This window comes from Heloderma suspectum, chromosome 5 (assembly GCF_057233095.1).
Source record: "Heloderma suspectum isolate Gila_16-S chromosome 5, 16-S_ref, whole genome shotgun sequence".
NCBI classification, from domain to species: Eukaryota; Metazoa; Chordata; class Lepidosauria; order Squamata; family Helodermatidae; genus Heloderma; species Heloderma suspectum.
This window is the reverse complement of record NC_139462.1, coordinates 153,658,942-153,684,618: the sequence shown is the minus strand read 5'-3', so window position 1 is coordinate 153,684,618 and position 25,677 is coordinate 153,658,942. Positions and strand designations below refer to the sequence as shown.

The 25,677-nt window shown below is 45.2% G+C and overlaps 1 protein-coding gene across 1 annotated transcript in view; it reads right to left on the bottom strand.

The window, feature by feature from the left end:
• Positions 1–12,025, bottom strand: part of LOC146344663 (uncharacterized) — a 52,526-nt gene extending 40,501 nt beyond the window's left edge. The window contains exons 1-2 of the mRNA XM_084859809.1: positions 11,886–12,025; positions 10,731–10,833 (exon numbers count right to left, since the gene is read on the bottom strand). Of these exons, the coding sequence (XP_084715935.1) occupies positions 10,731–10,833; positions 11,886–12,025 (243 nt within the window). The remainder of the gene's footprint in view (positions 1–10,730; positions 10,834–11,885) is intronic.
• Between the last annotated feature and the right edge of the window lie 13,652 nt (positions 12,026–25,677).

Sequence of the window (25,677 nt, the reverse complement as noted above, 5' to 3'; positions counted from 1 at the left end):
CATTTCATTTTGAGAAAACAGTAACCCTGATAACACATTCACCTTCTGCATGTAATGACTGCAACGTCAAGTGAAAGTGCCAACATCAGGTGAACACTTTCAGGTTACCTGTGTTACAAGCACAATACTTTTCAATAGAGTCAGTTTGAACATTCAGCTGAAAGTCATCAAGAACTGAATAATCAAGCGATGCATATGCAAGGGCCAGCTTTAGGACTGTAACAGAGGCCAGGGTTTGCTTATATGTATTTATTTATGTTCCACCTCTATGCCCATAGCCAGCCACCATCAAAGTTTACAACAATAACAAAATATAGCTGAAAATACTAGATGGGGATAAAATATTAAAGTTAAACAGAGACACAGTAAAAGAGTGAAACAGCACAGAATAAAATGGCAATTTAGAACTGATCTTTAAAACACCTAGCTCCCTTCCTTGAAGGCCTGGTGGAATGGGAAAGCTGCAGTTTGCTTCCAACAGATTGTTAAGGATCTCAGCCTGTGGACTTCTGAAAGGAAGATGCCACAAGGAAAAGAGGCTTATTCCTGGCATGTATTTGCAAATTTTGGTCAAGGGGGTACAGATGAAATTGGCTAGTGACTGGAGGAAGAAGGATGCGAAAAGGAACTGGCTTTCTCCATTAGCATGTGGCTTGGCTTGCTTACCTGGATGGTACCAGTACTGAGCGTATGAGGCAGATCCAGATTGTACCTGCACAGGAGTGGTCCTGAAGCCCATACCCCTCCTGGCCTTGATAGGACCTTTTTTGCTGCTCCCCACCGCTATAACATAACATGAAGCATCACCAATTTGTAATCCATCTGATTTTAAAATCCATCAGTTTCAGACATCCAACAGTCACCCACTATATAAGGGATGGGGAATCTGTCGCCCTCCAGAAGTTGCTGGCCTGCTCACCATTGGCTGTGCTGGCCAGGCCTGATGGGACTTGCAGTGCAACAACATCTGGAGGGCCACCCCCACCCCTGCCTCTAACTGCATCCATTTTCAACAGATCATCGAAGCTTCCTTCCACCCATCTCTTGGTTGAACCTTAAAGTCAGCAAATGGTTCGGCTAGCAGCCAAATGGAGGATGGCATATAATGGAGATGGTTTTAAATATTACATGACAGTAAATGGGGTGACAGAGGCAGGAGAGTGGCAGTGCCTTGTGGGGTGAGAAAGACAAGAGTGTTGTATTAGCACTTTTAATAATGGAAAGGATCAAAGTGGTTTGGTGAGAGCGAATGAAGCAACACCTAATTATTCATGATGGCAGCAGTGACTACAAAATCACTAATTGCTGCCACTCAGGATACTGTTTTAGTAGGCAGCAGGGGGCCAGGGAACCTTTGTTTTTAAAAAGCCAATAAAATCAATAATGTTCCTCCATTTTGTTAAGAGTGAAAGCTGCTTCAAGAGTTATATGCCTCACTGCCTCCTTCCCCAGGGGAAGGGAAAGAGATGCAAGCCAGTTAGTATTATTTGTGCAGTAATGACTGTATACAACTTCAGTCACATGGTTTATGTCAGGAGTGGGCAGAAAGTAGATCAGAATCTACTGGTAGAACTCTGGATGATTTGTTGTAGATCAGCAAGAATCTCCACCTCTCAATTGCTCAACACCAAAGTGACTGTTTCCCACCCAAATTAGGCTGCTGAAATGAAGAAAGCTTGGGGTGACCAGGAGTGGACGTTTGTGTAAATGGACTGTGAGCACAGTTCTGGTACTGAAAACAAATTCCTAGGCTCAGAATATTCTCAGAGGGACCTGCTTCTTTCATGCTATGTCTTTTGCACCTGGCTGTGGTTGGTGGATCTTGGGGTTCTCATAAAAACCAGAGTAGATCTTGACAAGGCTGAAGTCTACCCACTCCTGGTTTATGCATACTGGGCTAGAGAGCTAGAATTTTAGTTTTAGATATGTAGCCCTGTTTGCATTAAATTGCATTGGAGATGCTTCACATCTAGCACACCCTTTCTGAAGTTTGGGTTAGGCCAAGACTGGGGAACCTCAGGCCCACAGGTCAAATCCACCCTTTCTGGGTCCCCAGTATGGCCTTCCAGGGCTCCTCAGCTGGCCACACCCCCTTTTCTTGGCCACACACCCTTTCCCTGGCTCCCAATCATTTGGTGATTTTCCAGCTTTTGCCCAGGTTCTTTTTCCCATTCTAAAAGGTTGAAATGCCTCTCCTAAAGCTTGGTTACCAGTAGTAAGACCTTTAAACTAAAATATGCTGGTATTTTGACCCTCCCTATTTTGCCTTTGCCCCCGCTGGAATGCGGCTCCTGGGGAGTTTCTCCAAAATTGAATTCGGCTCTCAGGCTGAAAGAGGTTTCCCTCACCTGGGCTAGGCAATATATTGGATCCCATCTTCTACAACTAGTATTCCAAATCTGCTCAGTATAATTTGATGATGACCATATTGTTGCAAGCATGCTCTTCAGATGGGCAATAATCTCTTTTCTAGGCTTTTGTGTAACTTCACAGCTGAAGGTGCTTGCTTCATAACCTTCGATGGCTGGTAATTACTCCAAGCTACTGGAATTTGTGCCACACCCCACCTGCCATGGTCGGGGCTGAAGTTTAGATTTGGCCGGAAGCCTGGGTGTAAAAGCTGCTTTGGGAGTTTACAAGGTCACACTGTTGTTTTGATAGGACTGATGCTATAAAATCTGCTCATCATCCTATTCAGTTCATATACTAATAAAGAAGGGTGCAATCCTATGCATGTTTAGACAGAAAAAGGTCCTACAATTGCCATCATGCCTCAGCCAGCCATGCTGGGTGGGGCATGCTGGGAACTGTAGGCCTTTTTCTCTGTCTGAGCATGCATTGGATTGTGTCCTAAATGGATATTACAACCCCCCCTATATGATTTCAGTGCTCTTTCCTCATTAAGAAACGGACCCTGTACATTCTTGCTGCTTGGGGAAGTGAGGACGGTGTAACAATATTTTCTTTTGATCCCTTAGCTGATTTTAGTTGCTTGGCTAGGTTGAGAAATGCAAAATAGCTCCAAAATGAGTTAATGGAGCATTGACTTACTGAGGTGTTAAATAACTATGCCACCTATAAGAATAAGGAATTGCTTTGTACAAGGTTTGAAGTATACAGCCTCACAATGCAATATTACATGAAATTAGAGCTGGGCACAGGAGATTCTTTCAACAACATGACTATACATAAAATGCAGCTCTATCAACAATGCATCCAATGATTACCAGACAAATAAGGGGTTAAATCCAGAATTAGGCACACTTAGAGTGGACGCGTTGAAATCAATGGTATTTCAGTTAGTCATAACTAATGTCCATTGATTTCAGTGGATCTACTCTAAGGCCACATTCGGATGTCACTTTGGGCCATAGGGGCTTAATAAACTACTCCCGGTAGCTTATTTTTAAAATAATCTATGATGCCCCACCACACAAACAGGCTAATAAACTACTATTTATTGTGTTTATAAACTACTGTGAGTAGTTTATTAAGCTACTGTGCATAATCTGAGTCATCTGCCCACCCACCCTGGGTGGTGGCTCTAAAATACTGGAGGTCTGGAACCAAATGTCCCCTAGTGAGAAGGCACCTGATCCACTGTCAAAACCCTGTGCAATTACTCACAAAGGAGCAACAATCCCAAGTGTAGCACTCTTCCACTATAGTGCTATAGCAAAAAGGTGCTATAGCACTTCAGTGAATGAGCAAAAGAAGTTTGGTCCCAATCCTGCAAACCTCCAAGGTATTATAGCTGCCAGCCCCTTTTTGCTACACCTGGGATTTTGCTCCTTTATGAGTAATCACGCAGGTTTTGATGGTCATTGGGTGCCTCCTGACTAGGGGAAGCTGTGTATGAAGTTTGGTTTCAATCCTGCAAACTTAAGGTGTTCCCAACTGTGCATTTCCCCACATAGACACTACTGAAATAGCCCATGTGTTTCCTTAACACAGAGAATGCCCACACAAGCAGAGCAGCAGTGATCTGAACCGCTCTTGCAGCACAACTCTGTAGGCAACCAAAAGAACCTACAGCGTCCACCAGATGACATGATAACCCAGAGTGGGTTAAATAACCCCTAATGCAAACCATGGGTTATCAGAGTGGGTTATTTTGGACAAATAAGCCATCATAGATTAAAACATTCCCAACAGATGACCTGATAACCCACAATGGGTTAAGTACACCATCAGGAGTTATTTAACCCATCATGGGTTATCGTGTCATCCAAACCCAGTCTAAGTCTGGTTAAGCCTAAATCTGACCCATATCTGAATATTTTGCTGCTTTTTGAAGATTTGATTCCTGGAAAGAAAAAATAGTCAATCTGTGCAGCAGTCTTTGTACAGAATCCTGCCAGTGGTTGCAGCCCAGCTGATTTCAGAGGGGATTGTGCATGAATAACTGGGTGCAGGATTGCAGCCTTGATTGTTAACAAAACTCTTTTTTCTTTTCTTTGAATTCTTTTCTCAATAATACATTCTTATTCATTTATGATTTATTTAATGTTTTAACTGAGCAGAGTGCATTGCTATATCTATCTCATACACATTCATGATGACCATATGAAGTAGGTCACAGTTATTTCAATTTTACTAGTGGAGAACTGAGGTTGAGAGTGAAAGAAAGAGTGAGAAAGAAGTTTGCTCAAGGCCACACAGCAGTGGAGGTCGGTGGCTCCAATGTCAGCGGGGTGGTAAATGCACTCCGGGTTTCAGTCAGAACTCTAAAGGAGCCTATTCGCACCTTGGATAGCTCCTTTAGAGGTCTGACTGAAACCTGGAGCAGATTCACCACCCCACTGCCACATAGTAGCCCTATTCAGGTGTTCATGTGAATGCATGAGGGTTTAAGGTGGGTAGAGGGTCAGAGTGGGTTATTTTGCCATGCACACTAGTAGTAGGACTCCCTTTCAGACCCTGGCGATTCAAGACAACAAGGTCTGAACTGAAGGGAGTGGGGTGCACACACCAGGAGACATAGCGGATGGGGCCAGCATGCCCGACTTCGACCCTCTACCCACATTAAGCCCTCAGGCAAATGCCTGAACAGGGCTAAAGCATCCCTGGTTAAACTCGATTTGGAACCCATAACTTACTCCAAACCAATCAAGCTATTGGCCTACGATGGCCTTTGCTTTTTTGTATTTCTCAAAATCTGGCTTTCCAGTATTCCCTTCGTTAACCTTTTACTATTCACCCTGGGTGAATAATAGCTATAGTGAAGCAGTTATGGGTTAAAGTTTGTATGTGGGCCATCCAGAGAACTTCTGTTATGGGGTGGATATATAAATACAGCAATCGATAAAATAAAGCTAATTCCTTAGGTGAATAAAATGGCAGATTCCAGCAGTCGCTCTGTTTCAGCCAGCGAGCCCTACATGAATGAGGGCCTAGCATCACTGGGCACTACGTGTTCCAGTTCACAGTGAGGACATAGGACAAGTCAAGTTTGGAGGAATATAACCATGCAGGAGTCAAGTTTCTCAGAGAAACAGGAAATAGAGCAGCACCATAGAGAGCTCCTAGTGATGCTGGGACCAGAAGCCAGACATGTTTGCCTGTAAGTTGCTCCAACAAGCAGTGGATAATAAATGAGCCTGAAGTATGGTTATGGCTTCCTTTAGGCTGGTTAGCCCCACCTCCATACTGACTAAAGCCTTCCCTCTTAAAGGGGCCTTGTTGCCTCAGGCTGCAATGACACAGAAATGGCTGTGGTGCATTGTTATCTTCATGGCTGGAGTCCTCAGAATCTGAGGATGGCAATGCAGCCTCCTTCAGATACAGGGGGCTGGTCTCTGGGGCCTGCTTCAAGAACTAGGTCTAAGGAGATGGAAACCTCAGGATGTCCTTCTGTAAGCAAGGCTGCTCCCTGTTCTCTTTACTCAGTGACTTCTTTCCCTGAGGATGAGAAGTCAAGGACCTGGACCATGATGCTGATCATATTATGCAAGTCTTCATGTTCTAGATTTTGAAACTTTGTCATAGCAGATCATCCTAACAACAACAGCAGCAACAGCAACAACAGCAACCACCCTCCCACATATAACTAAGAACAAACAAAGGCAGTGGGATGACTACATTCACTCTTTTCCCCTAGTTTGGGAATAAGATAAGGGCCACAGCATAATTTGTGGTCCCAGAGGTATCTAGGGAAGCAAAACAAAATGAACAAAAGTGAAAAATATAGGGCTCCCCATTGATTTCTAGTGCTGTTGTGTTTTTAATTGTACTCATACAAATAGGACAGCATTGGACTGGCACATGTCCTTCCAGCCAAAACAACACACGTTTTTGTATTTGGAGAGGATTCAAGGATATGTTCCCACCCTGTTGGAGCCTTTCCCACACTTCAAGACAAGGACACAATGCACCAGGAGGTTCTCTTATTTGTGCAAGGTAGTGCTCTTGTGCGTCTTTCATTGATTTCACTGAGGCTTGTGCAGGAGAACTTCCCAACAGAGCATGCCCTAAAGGAAAAGGGTGCAACCACCTAATCAAAACTGCTCAGTACCACATGCAATACCTTTGCGTTGCTTGGGAATTCATGCTCCAAGCATGGCGCTGATGTTACGCAGCTTAGATGACGGTGACATGTGACTGAATCAGAGTTCAGAGAGGAATCGCTGCAGGCCAGTCCATTCTGAGCCACATTTGTCTGCAGACATTCTTGATGCCTGGCAAGCTGACAGTCACACAATCTAGAAACACACAGCTTAAAGCAAAATAATTATACATATTTTAAAAACATACTGAAAACTTCAGCTCATAGAAGCAGATGGTGTCCTCTCATCTCCACGAAATGATTCTTTTTATATTCATAGTATGGGTGTGTAATCATTAGGGTGACCACTTATGAATCACCAAAAAAAGAGGAAATGCATCACCAAAGAGAGATAGATTGATTTGCATGAAATTTGCATGTGCTGATTTATATGTATAGATGCAAATTTAGAAATAATTACTATAATTTAAAGAGAAATACAGTACACCTCACCATAATGTAGAAGTCTGCGACCAGGTGACCTGTGTGCCTGCGTGTTCAGTCTGCTGTCTAGCTGCTAACTGTTGATGGGCAATGGTTGTGATGGTTCTTTATCTTTAAACCAGAATTGGGCAGGACAGCCCTTCAGACAGAGGATGGTCCTCTGGTAGCCACCCTAATATGGCCACCCTAACAGTCATATCTGCTACCACTTTTCTGGTAGGGAACAAGGAGGCCCAACATGAACTCTTGACTCGGATCTGAGAGCAGATCAATTAAATGTACAGAACATCTTCCAATTCAGTAAATTAGCTCCACAACTTAAGAAGAAAGTGTAGAGTTGGCAGCTATGGATGGCGAATTGTGAACCAGAGGTTAGTTTGATGAGGTTTCCCCCTCAGTCATACCCTCCCTCCATGTAGCTCAGGGTGGTATCCATGGTCTTCTCAGATGGCTGTTAGGCTACTGCTTAGTTTCAAAGATGGAACTGTATCATGTATCTTCAGAGCATTAGGCCATGTGTTGGGCTGGTAAAGCCCTGTTGTTGGAGCTTAACAACAGGGATTTACCTGTTTATAAATAAAGGTTTGTGGAAGTTCTGGGTTCCTCTGAACTAAAATTTTTGAACTATGGTTCATAATGCAACCATGATTCTATCTTGCAGTTTGATGCTGAGAGCAGAGAAGCTGTGCTCATCTTTAGGCACATGTTAAGACTGGACAGATTTATGATGATTGGTAGGTCTCACTTGGCCAAGAAGCCTAGCAATTCGGTAGCAAAGAAGGCCCTCATTAAAACTAGCATGAACTCATAATTTTTCCTGATAATGGACACCTGTTTTTATAGCTCCCAGTGAAAATTGAAACTAACGGCAAAGCATTTTGGTCTGATTGTTAATCAAATAGAGCTGATATTTTTAATTGGAACAGAAACCAGCTAGCTAGAAATGTGAAGGCCTGGGAAAAGAACCCAGAAAAAATGGGTGGGAATACAGAATTTTTTAAAACCTCTGCTGATTTTTCCCCAGTTTTCCCCAGGGATTTTTGGAACATTTGGGGGCGTGGCAGGGGAAATGTCCTGATCTTTCCATTTTTTCCTCAGTTTTTTCCTCTCCCCGCCCCCCCCCCCAGTTTTTTCCAAGCCTTCACATCTCTAAAGCTGGCTATGATAAACATTAATTGGGATGAAAAAATAATCATAATTGAGGAGTATATATGCAGTTTAACAAAGGCATTTACTTCCAGATCTTTTCTCTATGCTTTTATCTGGTATTTGCCTGTTTATAAGCAGGGAGATAAAACTGTGGGTGTATTTTTCTTATGCGGAGACTTGGAGGGATCAATCCTATGGTCCTTAGAAAGTGTCTGAGGGGCCATAGGATTGTTTAGAGCCCCCCCCGCCCTTTTAAGACAGAGACAGCTCTCTGACCTTGGAAGGGAGAAACGGAGATCCGACCCCCCCTCCCCCTGCAGCTGGCATGGAAAGAACCACATTGTCTAGCCTCCAAGCTTGGGAACTCAACCTCAGAGAGGGGGAAAAGGGGGCATTTTGGTAGGCGGGGAGGGGAGGGGAGGAGACTGGAGAGGCCAGGATATGAGCTATCCTGAGCCTCTGCCGGCCTCTTTCCCATCCATTCCATTATGCCTTTACTAGATGGGCAAAAAAGCCCATCTTGTGAAAAATGCAGGGTGAGAGTACAGGCAGGTGAGGATTGCCTCTGCTCCTCCTCCCACCCTGCATAGGACGATTGTAAGCCTCTGACTTCTGGTGCTTACAATCATCGAGAGCACAATTGATAGGACTGCACCCTCAGAAGATCTTAAAACACTAGATTTTTAGACACAGCTCTTATTAGGTTCATTTTTGCCAATCTTCTAATTATCCATGCAAAATATATGGCTCTGGGCCTGAAGTCTTCTGATAACACACCTGCTTGTCAGTGGTCCCAATTAAAAATGAGACATCAAAGACAACATTAGTTACAAAGTGTCTTGACTTGGATATCAATCAATATACACTAATCATTGGGAATAGTGATCTTCAAGAAGATGAAGTAATGAATAACCAATAGAACTGCAGGGTAAGTTTTTAGGTGTCTGTATATGTGTGTGTCACATGTGCACACACACATATATATACACACATATATAGATGTAGATATACACACATATACATGCATACACATAGAGAGAGACAGATAGAGAAGACCAAAAGAGAGATATTTTAAACATTTTATGTTTCTATATTATGTTTTTGTATTTTAAGGTTTTTAGTTTTGTTTTGTGAACTACCCAAGAAGCTTCAGCTATTGGGGTGTGTTATAGAAATCTAATAATGATAATAATAGGAAGGATAACAAAGAAGCTCATTTTTTAATTCTCTTAGACATACTACTTTTCTGTGCCTGGTACTTTTGGATTTTAGCTTTCACTAACCTCTTCTCCTTAAACATAGAGGAGAGATTGTCGGGCTTTTCTGTTGTTCCCACTAGGTTTCTTTGTAGCCTCCAGTTTTGTCCTCTTTTTCCTTTTCTATTTTCTCTTTTGGTCTTTTAACTTTGGACATAACTATCAGTTTTCCAATGGAATCCTTATTTCTTAGTTTTTGCTTTTTCCCAATTTTATTTTACTTTGCTTTTTTACAAAATAATAACCCCTCCCCCTCAGCATTTTAATAAATGGGATTATTTCCTTGAAACCGACTAAAAATCATCCACTGTAGTGGTAACTATTGAATTTTTTCTTAGCCTTAAGGCTAAAACAAATAGCTTGGAATTGTAAATTATTTTTAAAACAGCTAATGAAATGGGTTATTAATTTTTCTGAAATTTTATGCTAAAATGCCAGTTCATATATTTCCACTGCTCTTGTTCTTAAGTTAGTTGCACTGGTGTGGGTGTTAGGAGACTTAATAATAACTGCTCTTTTATATATTTCATTTGCTATTTTTGCATTTATTTTATACTGCCTTGTTGTGACTTAATGATGGGGCAGTGACTTTTACGCCCAATATTACATACTTATTTACCTGTACAGCAGGACCAGCCCTACTATGAGGCAGAATGAAGCAGTCACCTTAGGTAACAGATTCTGGGTGCCATGAAAGGGCAGAAAATTGTTAGTTATTTACTGTGTTGTTCTTGCATTTCTACTACGAAGGATGGGAAGAGGTGCTTCTGGGATTTTCTACCTCATGTACCAAAATAACATGACTGGCTTTGGATGCTATGCACCTAGACTTGGGTTTGTGGGGGCACCATTTGCTGTTCTGTCTCGGGCAGCACAATGTCTCGGGCTGGCCCTGCTGCACAGAAGCTCAGATTGCTAGCCACTAGAATGGAAAAAGGAAATGTTGTCCATTAGGGAAATGTTGCCCATTTGGAGAACAATAGGTTTCCATTGTCTTATAAAACTAAGTGAAAATTTCAACTCCAACCTGGTGTACATCTCAAGAGGCCACTGTGCAGAGGTGGGAACATGTGGCCCTCCAGATGTTACTGGATTACAACTCCCATCAGCTCTAGCCAGCATAGCTAATGGTGAGGGATGATAGGAGTTGTAGCCCAACAACATCTGGAGAGCCACACATCCCCCACCCCTGGCTTAAGAGAGTCCCCAGCCCATTACTATTGCTCAGAGTACATGGGTGAATATAGTGAGTCCCTGACTGTATCTCCAACTTTTGACCACCCCTAGGACAACAGCATTCCATGTGGCCTTCAAGCAATCAAAATGTTGTCTCCAACCTCCTCCTGCTGATGCTTTATAGCCCGCTTCTTGGTCTTGATCTCATCTTCCATCTCCATCTCCTCCAACATTCTTTTCATATATCTCTGTGGGTACTGCAGGCTATAAGATATTATAACGGGTGAGAATACTGCAGACTGGGAGAAATGAATGCAGAGTGGATTCTTTAAAGAAGCATCCCAGGGTTTAAAACAGGAGAGGGGAGGGGAAACTTTGCACTCTTTCTGTCTGATCATTTGCAATGGTCACATAGCACCCACTCTATCCCTTCCCAAGACTAATCATACGAATACTTGTAGTACTAGTAATAATAACAATAACAAGCATTTGCACAGTCATTTTTTAAAGTTCAGAGTGCTTCAGATCTCCACTGCTTATACTAATAATACAAATGCTTGTAATATTAATAATTTCCATGGTATTTTAGTGCTTCAGATCTCCATTGCTTATGTCGACTCCAAACCATTCATTCAGGCTTCTTGTGTTTCCATTTCCAATGTAACATGGATGCAAGACTCAACTGATTTCCAAACTACATATGACAACAGGAGACCCTTGATACTTTCATTAAAAGCAGATGTGTGTGTGTGTGTGGGGGGAATGCAGCATTGGTGGAGGGGGTTAATCCTCCCCCCATGCCAACTCCACAGTTTAAATTGCCCCCAGAAGCTATTAGACATGCGTGTTCCCTCCACAGCTAATAGGAGTTTTACCTGGTTATTGAGACTGGGGCCACAACACAGGGGGAAAGGGTTAACCCCCTGCCTCAATACCATGGCCCCAATCTAAATCTACTCCACCAGGCAAGTGCTTTTAACAGAAGAAAAAAAGATGCCAGGAGATCTCATCCTGGGGTCTCCTATGTCACATGTGGTTTGGCCAGGAGCCCCCCCTCTGCAGAGATTCATCAGCTCTACTAGGCTTTTAGGGCCCGAAGACCTCACCACAGGAGCAGGAGAAGTATAGCTATAGAAGCAGAACCAGAATTTGCTGAACAATTAGGAAGGGAAGCACCTCTTCTCCTAGCTGGGTTCTGCCAACCTGAGAAAAGGCAACAGGGCGCTTTCTAATGTATCTCCAGAAGAGGGAGCTAAATAAAAATTATAGATATAGGTATAGATATATAAATGAGAATTGTTATCTAAAATACTTACCTCCTGATCTCATCTCTAAAATGCTTGTTTTCTCTCAAGAGCTGCTGGTTCTCCCCAATAAGTTTGATAATCATGTTGCTAAGGAACTTCTTCTCACTTTTGAGCCTGTCTGTGGTCAATTGCAGGTCTGAAATCATCATCTTTCTATAAAACACCACAATCAGAAAAAGATCAGCCCCTGCAGATGGTGATTTTAAAAAAGAAAAACTGAGCCATCAAAACACATTTTCACATATTTATATAATTGCCAATCAACATTTACATAGCACTAACTTTGAAAAGTAGCTTACTGTATACATCTAATCCATTTTAATTCATCCAATTAGATAGGTTGCTATAATTTCTGTTTGGACAAATGGGGAATTTAAGCTAAACTGAATTGCTCCATACCTCTTGATGGGATTTGTGCCAAGATCTAAGTTTAGAACTGCATTTAATGGTCAACAGCGGCTCCACTCACAGTCAATCTAGAAAATATTCACAATGTTAGTCCCTGTAGTATGAAACAGTGCTACTTAATGTTGACGTACTTAATCATTGACTCCCATAAGATCACTCCAATTTAGATCAAGAGTGGCCACTTAAGTATCACAAAAAGAGGGGGGAAAGAAGACACACATTTGCATAAAATGTGCATATGCTAATTTATTTAGAAAGATGTACATTTTAAAATAAAAGGTACTTAATCTTAAGTACTTAAGGTACTTAAAGGTACTTAAGGTACTTAAAAGGTACTTAATTAAGGTACTTAATCATTGACTCCCATAAGATCGCTCCAATTTAGATCAAGAGTGGCCACTTAAGTATCACAAAAAGAGGGGGGAAAGAAGACACACATTTGCATAAAATGTGCATATGCTAATTTATTTAGAAAGATGTACATTTTAAAATAAAAGGTACTTAATCTTAAGTACTTAAGGTACTTAAAGGTACTTAAGGTACTTAAGTACTTAAGGTACTTAAAAGGTACTTAATTAAGGTGCTTAATCATTGACTCCCATAAGATCACTCCAATTTAGATCAAGAGTGGCCACTTAAGTATCACAAAAAGAGGGGGGAAAGAAGACACACATTTGCATAAAATGTGCATATGCTAATTTATTTTGAAAGATGTACATTTTAAAATAATTATTATAATTAAAATAGAAATACAATGCATCTAACCATAGGAAGGAGGACCGTGACTACTATATGATCTGCACGCCTGCTCAGTCTTCTGTCTAGGCACTACGGATGGGCAATTTCAAGGCCCCTGCTCTCCTTGCTTAGGGGCCTTTATCTTTAAACTGGACTTAGACTGGACAGTCCTCCAAATAGAGGACACCTTCAAATAGACAACTGTCCTCTGACAGCCCTTCATCGGTCCTCCGTAGAGTAGGACACATGGCCACCCTTAGATCATGAAAACCATTAAGAGTATAGCAAAAGGTTGACCAGATTTTGCATGATTTGATGTTTTGGCAATTTTGTTGAGTATTTGTAAAAGCAAAAATACTCCTTGGTTAGACAAAGACTCTCAGCTGTAGTCACCGATAAATTCCCCTCAACCCACAGTAACACCCCTACTGAAGTGAGAAGGTTGCTGCAGCAGGAAAGGGAGGTACCCTCTGGATGCCTCCGTTGGAGGCCTCCGTCACAAGGGCAGGGAAATCCCAGTCCTTGCCTTTATGAGGCCTAGCAGTGGGGTGGGTAGGTGGGAGATTTTGTGAGAACTGGGATACCCAGCTGATTGCACAATTTTGTCGGGAAGTCTTGGGTCGAGGCCCGACCCCATTGTTCAGCTACCAAGCAGAACAGCCTGCTTGCTCACCCTTGTTAACAAGTTTACCCTAGGCAGCAGCTAGTTGCTCTTTTGGGGGCTGGGCCCACTGAGCAATTTTTTTTCATGCTGTCCTGATTGGCCATAGACAGGCATTTTTATAACCATCCTTGGGGAAATTCTTCTCTGGTTAGATCAAGATCTCCTAAGTTTCTGTACACTAACAGCCCTTGCAACCTGGCAAGTGGGGCAGTAAGGCAGGCAGGGCGTGGGGAGAAGTAAGGCCCACTGTTGGTGACGTTCTGCTCCGGTCCTTACACTTTTAACCCATGAAGAGGAGGGGTCCCTCAGGGCTGGGGAGAGGCCTGTACTCAGGAACGGTATGATATGGTGGGGCAGGGACTGACCTGGGCAGTTCCTTGAGTGTGAGCAGAGTAGAGAAAGGGATCTTCCCTTCCTGCCATTTTAGCTGATCTTGGTTAATCTTGTTGTTGTAAATAATAATGGTTGTGGCAGATGTTCATCCCAATAGAGGTATCTGCCTCTTTCTGCCATCTGCAACTGCAGTGGTATAGGACAATCCTAAGGACTTTTCACACTGCATTGTAGAGCCTCATCTGCAATAACAGATGCATTTTCAGTGATCCTGCCAACCTAATTTTCCCTTTCATTTCTCCAAAGAGGTCCTGCGGAGGCAGAAATTAGAGTTGACAGGTTGGGGGCCACTCGTGTGTTAACTTTTCCTCGCACATAGATTAATCTCATTGCCACGAAAAGCATGGCATTTGTAACACTGGAATGGCAGCACTGGTGTCTTTTGCCAAGCGTATAAGCAAGTGGTATTTTGCTAAGAGGTTAAGGAAGCTGTCACTTGAATCCGTTCCCCAATTTATTTTACTTTATTGGGGATAATTATATTCTCCCTTTTTCCCCATCACGGAGCTCAAGGTGGCACACATGGGGTTTCCCATACAGGCACTGACCAGATCAAGATCTGCTTAGCTGCATCATCTTGGGTGTCAAAGGAAAGGGCTTTCCTAGCAGTGCCGCCCCGGTTATGAAATGCCCTCCCCTAAAAGGCTTGCCTGGTACCAAAGTTGAAGTCTTTTTGACAACAGGCAACAATGTAGTTCAGCCTACATCATTTCAAGATGGTGTACAAGCAATTGTATCCCAGGACAAATACAGTGTGACTGTTGGCCATGTTGGCTGGGGATGATGGAAGTTGTCATCTAACATATCTGGAGGGCACCAGGTTGGGGAAGGCTGGCATAGTTGTTCACCAAAGCATTTTAACTTATGATTTTAGTGATTTTAAGGATTTTTATATCTTGTTTGCACTGGGATGCGATTGCTTGTAAGCCATCTTAAAATCCTAAATAGGATATAGGGTGGTAAAATATAGGACATAAATATGTTTTCAATAAATAAAAAAATGTGTCCTGAGACCATGCCCTGGGACTGTTCCATACAAGTGCTGAAAATGATGCTCATGCCCTGGCATTACACTGTCTTTGGGGGAAAATGTATATAGAAACATCCTCGCTAATGCATTTATTGCCCAGTGAAATCGTATTATTATTAACAACAGTAATACTGAAAGGGATTATAACATGTAATCAGTTAATATTTTGCCCCACCAGGCACGTCCAAAGGATGTATAAATAAGAGAATATGGATGTTACATGCAACAGGATTATTTCTTTTTTTACTCTAGCCACTTAAAATTTCCGTATATTTCTGGCAAATCCCAAGAACATAGGGTTGTATCCAATGTGAGTCCTACTTAGTGTAGACCCCATGAAATAGATGAGACTAATATTGGATACAACCCATAGATAACTGCCTCATACCGAGTGAGACCATCTAGCTTAGTATTACTGACACCATCATTCCTCAACCTGGCTAACTCCAGGCGGGTTGGACTACAACTCCCATCATCCCCAGCCATCAGGTCCAAGGTGGGATGATGGGAGTTGTAGTCCAACACATCTGGAGGGAGCCAGGTTGGGGAAGACTGGACTATGATGACTGGCAGCAGCTTTCCAGGTTTTTATGCAGGAGTCTTCCCTTGCCCTATGGGGTGATGCCAGGGATTGGACCTGGGACCTTTTCTATGAAATGCATGTGTTCTGCCACTGAACTCTACCCTTCCCACACCATATAAAGAACAATATAAAGGGATGTGTCCAAACTGGTCAGGAACCCTGAGGAACTGTAGCTTGAAAGCGGTGTCTACCAAGATTCTGTCCACGTGATACATAACCTTTAGACCCAAACACCTCCCAACTATACATATCCCAACAGTCATACCAACCCAGAACGATTTCCACATGCAGAATATATTCCTGGATGGAATGAAAGAGAGAGGTCCTTACTCAGCTGAGCTCCCTAATCCCAAGTACAGTCCAACTGTATCTACCCCCAACTGTATCTATCTCTGAGCACCTCAGGCACTGGCCTGGCCTTGTTTGTGAGGTAGCATGAGATCACAACTGTGTAAATAATATTAGCAAACATCATGTCAGACTTTATTTTTTTCCTTCACATTTCAGCCACTGCTACCACTGAAACCAGTTCTTTCCATAACTTCACTGGAGTTCTATAGAACTCCCCACCTTCCTCCCAGATGTGAGTACAAAGCTTATCCTTGGCCTTGTTGAAGGCCTGTTCCTTCACCTAACCTTGTGCCCCTTTTATTTTTTTTAGGTTTGTTTTAGCTATATTCAGGTATGCACAATAAACACATTTCCTTCTCCTTGGGGAGGCTCATTATGTTAAACAAGAGAGCCCCAGTTTTTAGTTTCCACAGTGCCATGCTTTGTATCTATCTTTGTTCATTAAGATACCTAGAAAAAAGTAAATATTTTTAAAAACACACACAGAGATACCCAAGCTATCTTTATGGCAGGGAAGGGAGAGAAGGGCTTTGTTAAGTGTGTTTCTAGCTACGCTTCAGCTCAACAAAGGGGAACTCATTTTGATCCAGGGGGTGGCCATAGAGGACTGAGGAGAAAGGGGACTGAATTTGTGACAGTTGAAAGTGAGAGGAAAAGGAAGCTTGGGCCACTGAAAAATGAGAGAGATGAGGAGAGCAGGCAGTGCAGTCCCTGTCTCAGTCATCCTACAGCCTCTCTGCATCTAGAGTAGTAAACTGTAGTAGTTAGAGTCTCAGTAGCTCTACTCGCGCATTATGCCTGAATAGGGAACACTGAGACACTTAAGAGGGTCTGTGCACACCAGACCACCCCCCAATGTCTGTGACCTGTATTTCCCCCCACACACACCAAATTCCTGCCAGTTGTACCATTGCTACCAGCTATACAGGTCACTGTTTCCAGCGAGGAAAGGACAATCTGTATGAGGATCTCTGAGGGTGGGATTGAGAAAAGGCTTTCCATCCCCTCTCCCAGAGATCCTCATACAGATTGCTCTTTTCCCACCACTGCTAGCAGGAAGAGTGATCTGTCTCTGGATCTGTCTCAGGATATGTGTGTGTGCACACTTGCGCATATGTGCACACGTGGCCCCTGAGCCGGCATAACATGCAGCCCTTGGGGCTGCAAAGGTTGTACACCCCCTGAGCTAGTCCCTTGTAATTCAAGTGAAGGGTAGGCAGAAGGATCTCTGGTTTGGGGGTGGGGGTGGCCTGAGTTATCTACTCTGGGATTGTCTGTTATTGCCTATTGGCCTCGTCAATATATTACACACATTGCACATACCAGGTGGCCACCTACACATTGAAATGCATCCCCCACAAAGAGGGCAAAAGAGGACACAGATTTGCATAACAACTGTATTTGCAAGTATACACACAAATTTAGACGTAATTACTGCAATTTATATAGAAATGCAACACATCTCACCATAGTGGGGAGACTCAATCTAGCCCGGTGCTAGCTCTTGCTGGGCCAAGTCAAGGCCCCTGCACTCCCTTCAGATGGTTCTTTATCTTTAAACCGGACTTGGACCCCACAGCTTTTCAAATAGAGGATGCCTTTAAATAGAGGCCTGTTCTCTGTCCAATATGATACATGCCCAAGACAGAAGGTATAGGATTGGAGGCTATTTGGGGGGGTCACTGGTTTCATGATACTCACCTATATCACTTAATGTTTGAACACAGGACCGATATAAATATTATAATGCTACAATGCTAACTTCCAGAATAATACCCAGGCCAAACTAAACATCCTTGGAAGCACACATAGGGAAATTATTATTATTATTATTATTATTATTATTATTATTATTATTATTATTATTTACATTTCTATACCGCCCCATAGCTGAGGCTCTTTGGGCAGTTTACAAAAGTTAAAACATTAAAATACAATATACAGAGTTTAAAAGCCATTTACATAAAAGCACACAGACAATATACACAAACAACTTATAGCTAAAAATAACTTTGAACAGTCAGTCATAACTACAGACACATCCAGGACCGATTAAAACTAATCATGTGCTGCCAAATGCATGGGGAAAGAGAGAGGTCTTAACCTGGCGCAGAAAAGATAACAATGTTGGCAGCAGGTGGACCTCATTAGGGAGCTCTTTCCACAAATGGGGGGCCACCACTGAGAAGGCCCTCTCCCTTGTTGCTGCCTTCTGAGCTTCCGTTAGAGGAGGCCGTCAGAGGAGGACCTTAGATGCTGAATGTAGTGTATGGGTAGGTTCATTTCGGGAGAGGCGTGCCATCAAGTACTGCAGTCCAAAGCCATGTAGGGCTTTATAGGTTCAAACCAGCACCTAGAACTGAGCTCAGAAGCATATAGGCAGCCAGTGCAAGCAGGCCAGAGCCAGTCTTATATGTGCAGACCTTCTAGTCCCAGTTATCAATCTGGCCACTGCATTTCGCACGACCTGCAGCTTCCGAACGGTCTTCAAGGGCAGCCTCATGTAGAGCACATTGCAATAATCTAACTTGGAGGTTACCAGAGCACAGACAACTAAAGCCAGGTTATCGCTGTCCAGGTAGAAGCACAGCTGGGACACCAACCGAAGTTGGTAGAAGGCACCCCGTGCCACTGACGTCACCTGAGCCTCAAGTGACAAAGTTGGTTCCAAGATGACCTCCAACCTATGGACCTCTGCTCCTTCAGGGGGAGTGCAACCCCATCCAGAACAGGTTGAACACCCCCCATCCAGTCAGAAGAACCATCCACCAATAGGATCTCAGTCTTGTCTGGATTGAGCTTCAGTTTATTAGCCCTCATCCAGTCCATTATCGCAGCCCGGCACTGATTCAGCACATCCACAGACTCACCTGAAGAAGATGAAAAGGAGAAATAGAGCTGTGTGTCATCAGCATACTGATGAGCGCACACTCCAAAACTCTGGATGACTGCACTCAACAGTTTCATGTAGATGTTGAACAGCATGGGGGACAAAACTGACCCTTATGGAACCCCATATTGGAGAATCCATGGTGCCAAGCAATATTCCCCAAGCACCACCTTCTGGAGCTGACCCTCCCAGCTCAGACAGTTGTCCCAGAAGGATACCATGGTCAATGGCACTGAAAGCCACTGAGAGATCAAGGAGAATCAACAGGGTCACACTTCCCCTGTCTCTCTCCTGACATAGGGAAGCTATCCATGGTAGGTTTTCTTACTCCAGTGTAAGAGCGTGTACTCCCAATTTAGATTGGGACCATGGTACTCCAGGAAGGGGGGGGTTAAACCTCCATCCATCCATTTTTGTCCTGAAACTCCCCCCCCTCCACACACACAGGGTGGGGGGCTTTAAAAAAAAGCCCTCCATTGACTCCAATGGAGATTTTTTTCTTTTTTTTAACATCCCTGTGGGCAGCAATTGGAATTTTGGGATGAAAATGGGTAGGTGGGAGGGAAGGTTTAACCCCCTTCCCAAAGCACCATGGTCCCATTCTGAATCAGGGCTGTGCGTACTTATACTGGAGGGAAACAAATCTACCACACATAGCTTTTCTATGCATGATTACAAGGACATTTTGTTTGGCCCACAGATGACGTCTTGGTGCATTCAACAGTTCTTTCCATTCTCCGATAGTACTGGAGGACAAGAGTACCCAGAATTTGTAGAATGCTGTTCCTAAGGCCCATTGCCACAGGTATTTTGAGCACTAGGCTGTGTACATTTTCAATAACATCGCCTCCATTCCATTGCATAGCTCGGGTCATTCTTTGAATTCTTTTAATGTTCTTTTCTGTATGCCAGGCTGAGAAACCATGACAACCACTTGCCAGACTCTGAGCAGAATTAAAATATCCCCTTTATGTCAGGCACTGAAATCCCTTTTATCACAACTGAAATATCTGAGGATATTGATTATTTGCTCAGGGCTAAACCCTGCCAGGCCCATAAATTCATACTGAGCAGCTGGCCTTCAGATTCTGACAGGAAAAACAACAGCATCCAGCTATGAACAGCACCGAATAGACTAGATTTTCAGCTCACTTTCGAAAATCTGAAAATCCAAACAGCCACCCACCTAGGCCAGGCCTTTATGCAACAAGAGTATTTTACAAGCAAACCCCAAACTGCAACTGGCACAATTAGGTTTCTTAGCAAATAATAGCCACTGTCTCTAATAGCAAAGCCAGTGGCCTGGTGTCAACCAGTGCAGCAGGAATACAGGGTCATCCAGAAACCGTAAGTAGATATAGCAGATTAACAGCTATTTAACAGCCTGGTGTAGAGAAGCACAAGGCCTGCCACTCCCTTTAGTCTACTGTCTAATGGGTTGCTCGAGAAAGAGTTGAGGCAACCAGCCCTGAAACCTGAGTATGTTCCAGTACACAAAGTAGGGAAAAGGTCTCAGGAAGGGTGGAAAGGAAGAAGATACTATGGTAGCCCAGACAGCTAGCCCTGAACTTTCCCAGGACGGTGTTTGTGTGGTGGGATGGGAGCTAACTAGGGTAGCCACATATGAACTGCTGAAAAGAGGAAATGCACCAACAAAACAAGAGGACAGAAGAAGACATCAGTGTGCATCAAATTATGCTGACTTACATGTGCAAATTTAGAAATAATTATAATTTAAATAGACATACAGTTCATCTTGCCATAGCGTGGAAGACTGTGACCAGGTGACCTGTGTGTCTTACTCAATCTGCTGTCCAGATGCCAACTACTGATGGGCACCTTCATGGCTGCGACTCTGTTCTTATGGTTCATTATCTTTAAACCAGACTTGGGCTGGACAGCCCTTCAAACAGAGGACGCCTTTAAATAGACAGAGGATGGTCCTACTGCAGCCCTTCAAATAGAGAACTGTCCTCTGTAAAAACAAAAACAAAAGGACACATGGCCACCCTAAGTCCTCCCCCGCTTTTCACTGCACTATATATCGCTACTGCTAGTAGCGATATATTCCTCTTTGGAACCCCAGAGGAGCGCTGTTGGGATTATGCCAAACATCACTCTGGTTTGGGGCTAGCAGATAACTATGAACAGCAGAACTATTCTGGGCTGGCACTCACATTTGGTCACAGCGTAGAACACGAGTGGGTGTTCTATCCTTCCCAGGAGTGGGAGCCCATGGGGCACAATAGATGTCTAAGGGTGGCTTATAGAAACATAGATAGTGCCAAGCAGACAACTTCCTCTGACAATTTCTGGAGTTCAACTGAGGACTTTTTATCTCTCTTGGGCCAGACTATCCCTTCAAGGCTCCACCCGCTTCCTGAAGAAAGAAGAGTCTTAAAGGGATAGTCCCCTGGCTTAGGCCCAATATACACGGCTGATTTAGTGCGGAGTGAGAGCACTCCGGGGTCGTTCATGACAGATTACGTTGTGGCCAATCCGCAGCAACCCCACAGCCTTTTTCAAAGGTGCATTTTTGCAAAGTCATTTTAGTGCATTGTTTTGTTTAAACGTGGCTCCTGCACGGTTCCACTGCAGTGTGCCCTGTCCCCCTGCATTAAATCCTGGGCATGCATAGGGTGTTTTTTGACCTGGCTGTGACCTGGTCAAGGGGCTGGGCCACCACCCCCATTCCCTTTTTTTCCCCATTGATCGGTAGGGCGTTTTTGGACACAGGCTCCTTTCCCACTTAGCACTACTTCGTAGTAGCTCTGTTTCAGCCTTTCACTACATTGCAGTAGTACTCTTTTAGCCATTCACTATATTGCAGTAGCCCTCCTTTAATCATTCCATTCACAATATCTTAGTAGCTCTTCTTTAACCCATTCACAATATCACAGTAGCTTTCACAATATCACAGTAGCTTTGTTTTCACCATTCACAATATTGCAGCAGGGAGAGGCAAGCAGTGGGTGGGGGGAGGCTCTCTCTTTTCCTGGACCACAGCAGCGAAGGTGACGAGCTCTTTATTTATTTATTATTAAATTTATTAATCGCCCATCTGGCCACTCTGGGCGATGTACAACATACAATAAAACAGTTTAAAACAATAAAATTCTACCATAAAAACATTTTCTAAAATACCCTAACCCACCCCAAATGCCTGCCTGAACAACCATGTTTTTAATGCACGACGGAAGTTCATTAAAGAGGGGGCATGACAGAGTTCCCTAGGGAGGGAGTTCCACAAAGTGGGGGCCACCACAGAAAAGGCCCTCTTCCTCGTCCCCACCAGTCTAGCTGTCCTGGCTGACGGGACAGAGAGAAGGCCATCCGAGGCTGATCTTGTTAGCGGCCTGTCTGGTGCTGCTGGAGGCGCTCCTTAAGATAGGCTGGGCCGGAACCATATAGGGTTTTAAAGGTCAAAACCAACACCTTGAATTTGGCCCAGAAAACAACTGGTAACCAGTGCAACTCCTTCAGCACTGGAGCGATGTGATCTCGCCGGCGGCTGCCTTATAATCAGGCGAGCCGCCGCATTCTGTACCAGCTGCAGCTTCCGAACCGTCTTCAAGGGTAACCCCACATAGAGCGTATTACAGTAGTCTAAATGAGAGGAGACCAGGGCATGTACTACCGATGGGAGCAGATGGTCGGGAAGGAAGGGGCGCAGCCGCTGTATCAGATGGAGTTGATACAGTGCTGTCTGGCTCACAGCTGACATCTGAGCCTCCATGGACAGCTGGGATCCAAAATGACCCCCAGGCTGCGGACCTGGTCTTTCAAGGGTAGCCATACCCCATTCAACACCAGGTCAACATCCCCCAGCCTCCTCTTGTCTCCCACCAAAAGTACCTCGATCTTGTCAGGGATCAGCTTCAGCTTATTCCTCCCCATCCAGCCACTCACCGTCTCCAGACATTTGGACAGGGATTCTACGGCCAACCTTGGTGAAGATTTGAATGAGAGGTAGAGCTGCGTGTCATACGCATATTGATGACACTGCACCCCAAATCTCCTGATGATAGCCCCAAGCGGCTTCACATAGATGTTAAATAGCATCGGGGAGAGGATGGAACCCTGTGGCACCCCACAAGTAAGTGGCCACGGGTCCGAAACCTCCTGTCCCAGTGCTACCCTCTGGTACCTGTCGGAGAGGAAGGACCGGAACCACCGCAATACGGTGTCTCCAATGCCCAACCCCTCCAGGTGGTCCAGGAGGATACCGTGGTCAACGGTATCAAAAGCCACTGAGAGGTCGAGGAGAACAAGGAAGGAGCATTCACCCCTATCCAGAGCCCTCCTCATATCATCTACCAAGGCGACCAAGGCTGTTTCTGTCCCATGCCCAAGCCTGAAGCCTGACTGAAATGGGTCTAGATAATCAGTTTCTTCCAAGTGTGCCTTCAACTGCACCACCACCACCCGCTCAATCACCTTGCCCCAAATTGGCAGATTTGAGACTGGGCGAAAGTTGTTCAGAACTTGAGGATCCAAGGAGGGCTTCTTTAAGAGTGGTCTTATCACTGCCTCCTTGAGGGCTGATGGCATCACTCCCTCCTCAAGGGAGGTGTTCACCACCGCCCTGATCCCCTCACCCAGTCTCTCTCTGCAGCCCATAATGAGCCAAGATGGGCAAGGATCAAGTAAGCAGGTGGTCGGCTGTACAGATGAAAGCACCTTGTCCACTTCATCAGGAGGAAGAAGCTGGAACCGATCCCACAAAACCGGTTTGCCACAGGCCGCCTCTTGCTCACTAACTGTATCCACAGCATGCAGAGTAACACACCTAATCTGATCAATTTTATCTGCAAAGTGCCTTGCCAAGGCCTCACAGGAGGCCTTAGAATGCTCCAGTGGTTCAGGAGCCACAGGACCGACCAGGCTCCGGACCACTTGGAACAGCCTCCTGGGACAGCACTCTGCAGATGCGATAGAGGCAGCATAATATTCCTTTTTTGCTGCCTTCACCGCCACATGATAGGCTGAAGATACAGCTCTAGCCCGTGTCTGATCGTCTTTGGAGTGAGACTTCCGCCATCGGTGCTCTAGCCGTCTCACCTCCTGTTTCAGAGGTCGTAACCGCGGATTGAACCATGGTGCAGTCCGAGCCCTGTTCAGGGGGAGAGGGCATTTCGGAGCCACCTGATCTAATGCCCCAGTGATTGCAGCATTCCAGCCACCCACCAGGGTCTCGACCGAGTGGCCGTTGGCGTGCCCCAGAGAATCCCCAAGCGCGTTCAGGAATCCATTTGGATCCATAAGACGCCTGGGGCGGACCATTTTAATGGGTCCTCCACCCCTGTGGAGGGGTTGTGGAACCGAGAAGTCCAATGTCACCAGATAGTGATCTGACCATGACAAGGGGGTGGTGGATATACCCCTGACTTCCAGATCACTCCCCGCTTCTCCAGAAACAAACACAAAGTCTAGTGCATGACCGGCTACATGGGTGGGCCCAGTTAGAATATGGTGCAGCTCCCAGGAGGCCATGGTCTCCATGAAGTCCCGAGGTGCTTCTGTGAGGATGGCCTCCGAATGTACGTTGAAGTCCCCCAACACCAGTAAGTTAGGGGACTGTACACACACATCAGAGACCACCTCAAGCACCTCGGCCAGGGAGTCAGTCGTGCAGCGGGGTGGACGGTACACGAGCAGAATCCCCAGACTGCCCTTCGGGCCCAACCTCCAGTACCTGCACTCAGCAACCTTGGTCTCCTGGAGAGGGGGTCTGGTGAAGACCAAGGACTCCCGGTAGATAACAGCCACTCCCCCTCCCCGATCCCCAGCCCTCGGCTGCTGTGCATATGAAAATCCAGCTGGACACATGGCTGCAAGGGTTGGAGCAGCAGCCTCGGCCAGCCAGGTCTCCGTAATACATGCCAGGCCTGCACCCTCATCCAGGATCATGTCATGGATGAGGGAGGTTTTCTGGGTAACAGACCTGGCATTGCAGAGCAGCAAACAAAGGCCAGAAGATGGGGTCACGCCTCCCCCAACCATCCTTTGGCTCTGGACAGGCCCAGAGCAGGGGACAGATATTACACATCTCTCCCTTGTTCCCCTTACCTGGCATGGCCTGCCCCTAGCGCTCTGCCAGCACCTGCCGCCCAGATTCGGTATGTTCTGGCCCCCAACATTCCCCCCACTGCCTCCATCAGGTGGACACATGCCCCCTTGCTCCCGCCTATCAGGCAGGCTACCCACCCCTAAAAACACAACAAAATCCCCCAGAAAAAAAACAAAAAAACAAACAAAAAAAACCCCAATTAAAAATCCCCTTAAAAATAATGCCAGGCAGGAGTCCACAGGGAAGGCCTGGTGGTGGTGGCGGTGGCGGTGGCGGTGGTGGTGGTGGCGGCGGCGGCGGCGGCAGCAGCAGCAGCAGCAGCAGCAGCAGCAGGCGGCACGCCTCTTCCCCGGTGGTGGTGGCGGCTTCTCCTGCAGGCCCTGGCTCTCCCAGGCCACCTCAGCCAGCCAGCTTATGTAGCCCCTCCAGGGAGGGGCAGATGGAGCAGCACAGCTGGCTCGGTACCTGGGGGCCTGGTCCTGCAGGGGCTGGTGGTCTGCCAGGCAGAAGACCACAGGGAAGGCCTGGTGGTGGTGGTGGTGGTGGTGGCAGTGGCGGCAGCAGCAGGCCCAGCAGCAGCAGGCATGCCTCTTCCCCGGTGGTGGTGGCTTCTGCAGGCCCTGGCTCTCTTGGCTGCTCCAGTGTGGAGTTCTATCTCTGGCCTTCCTTGGAGA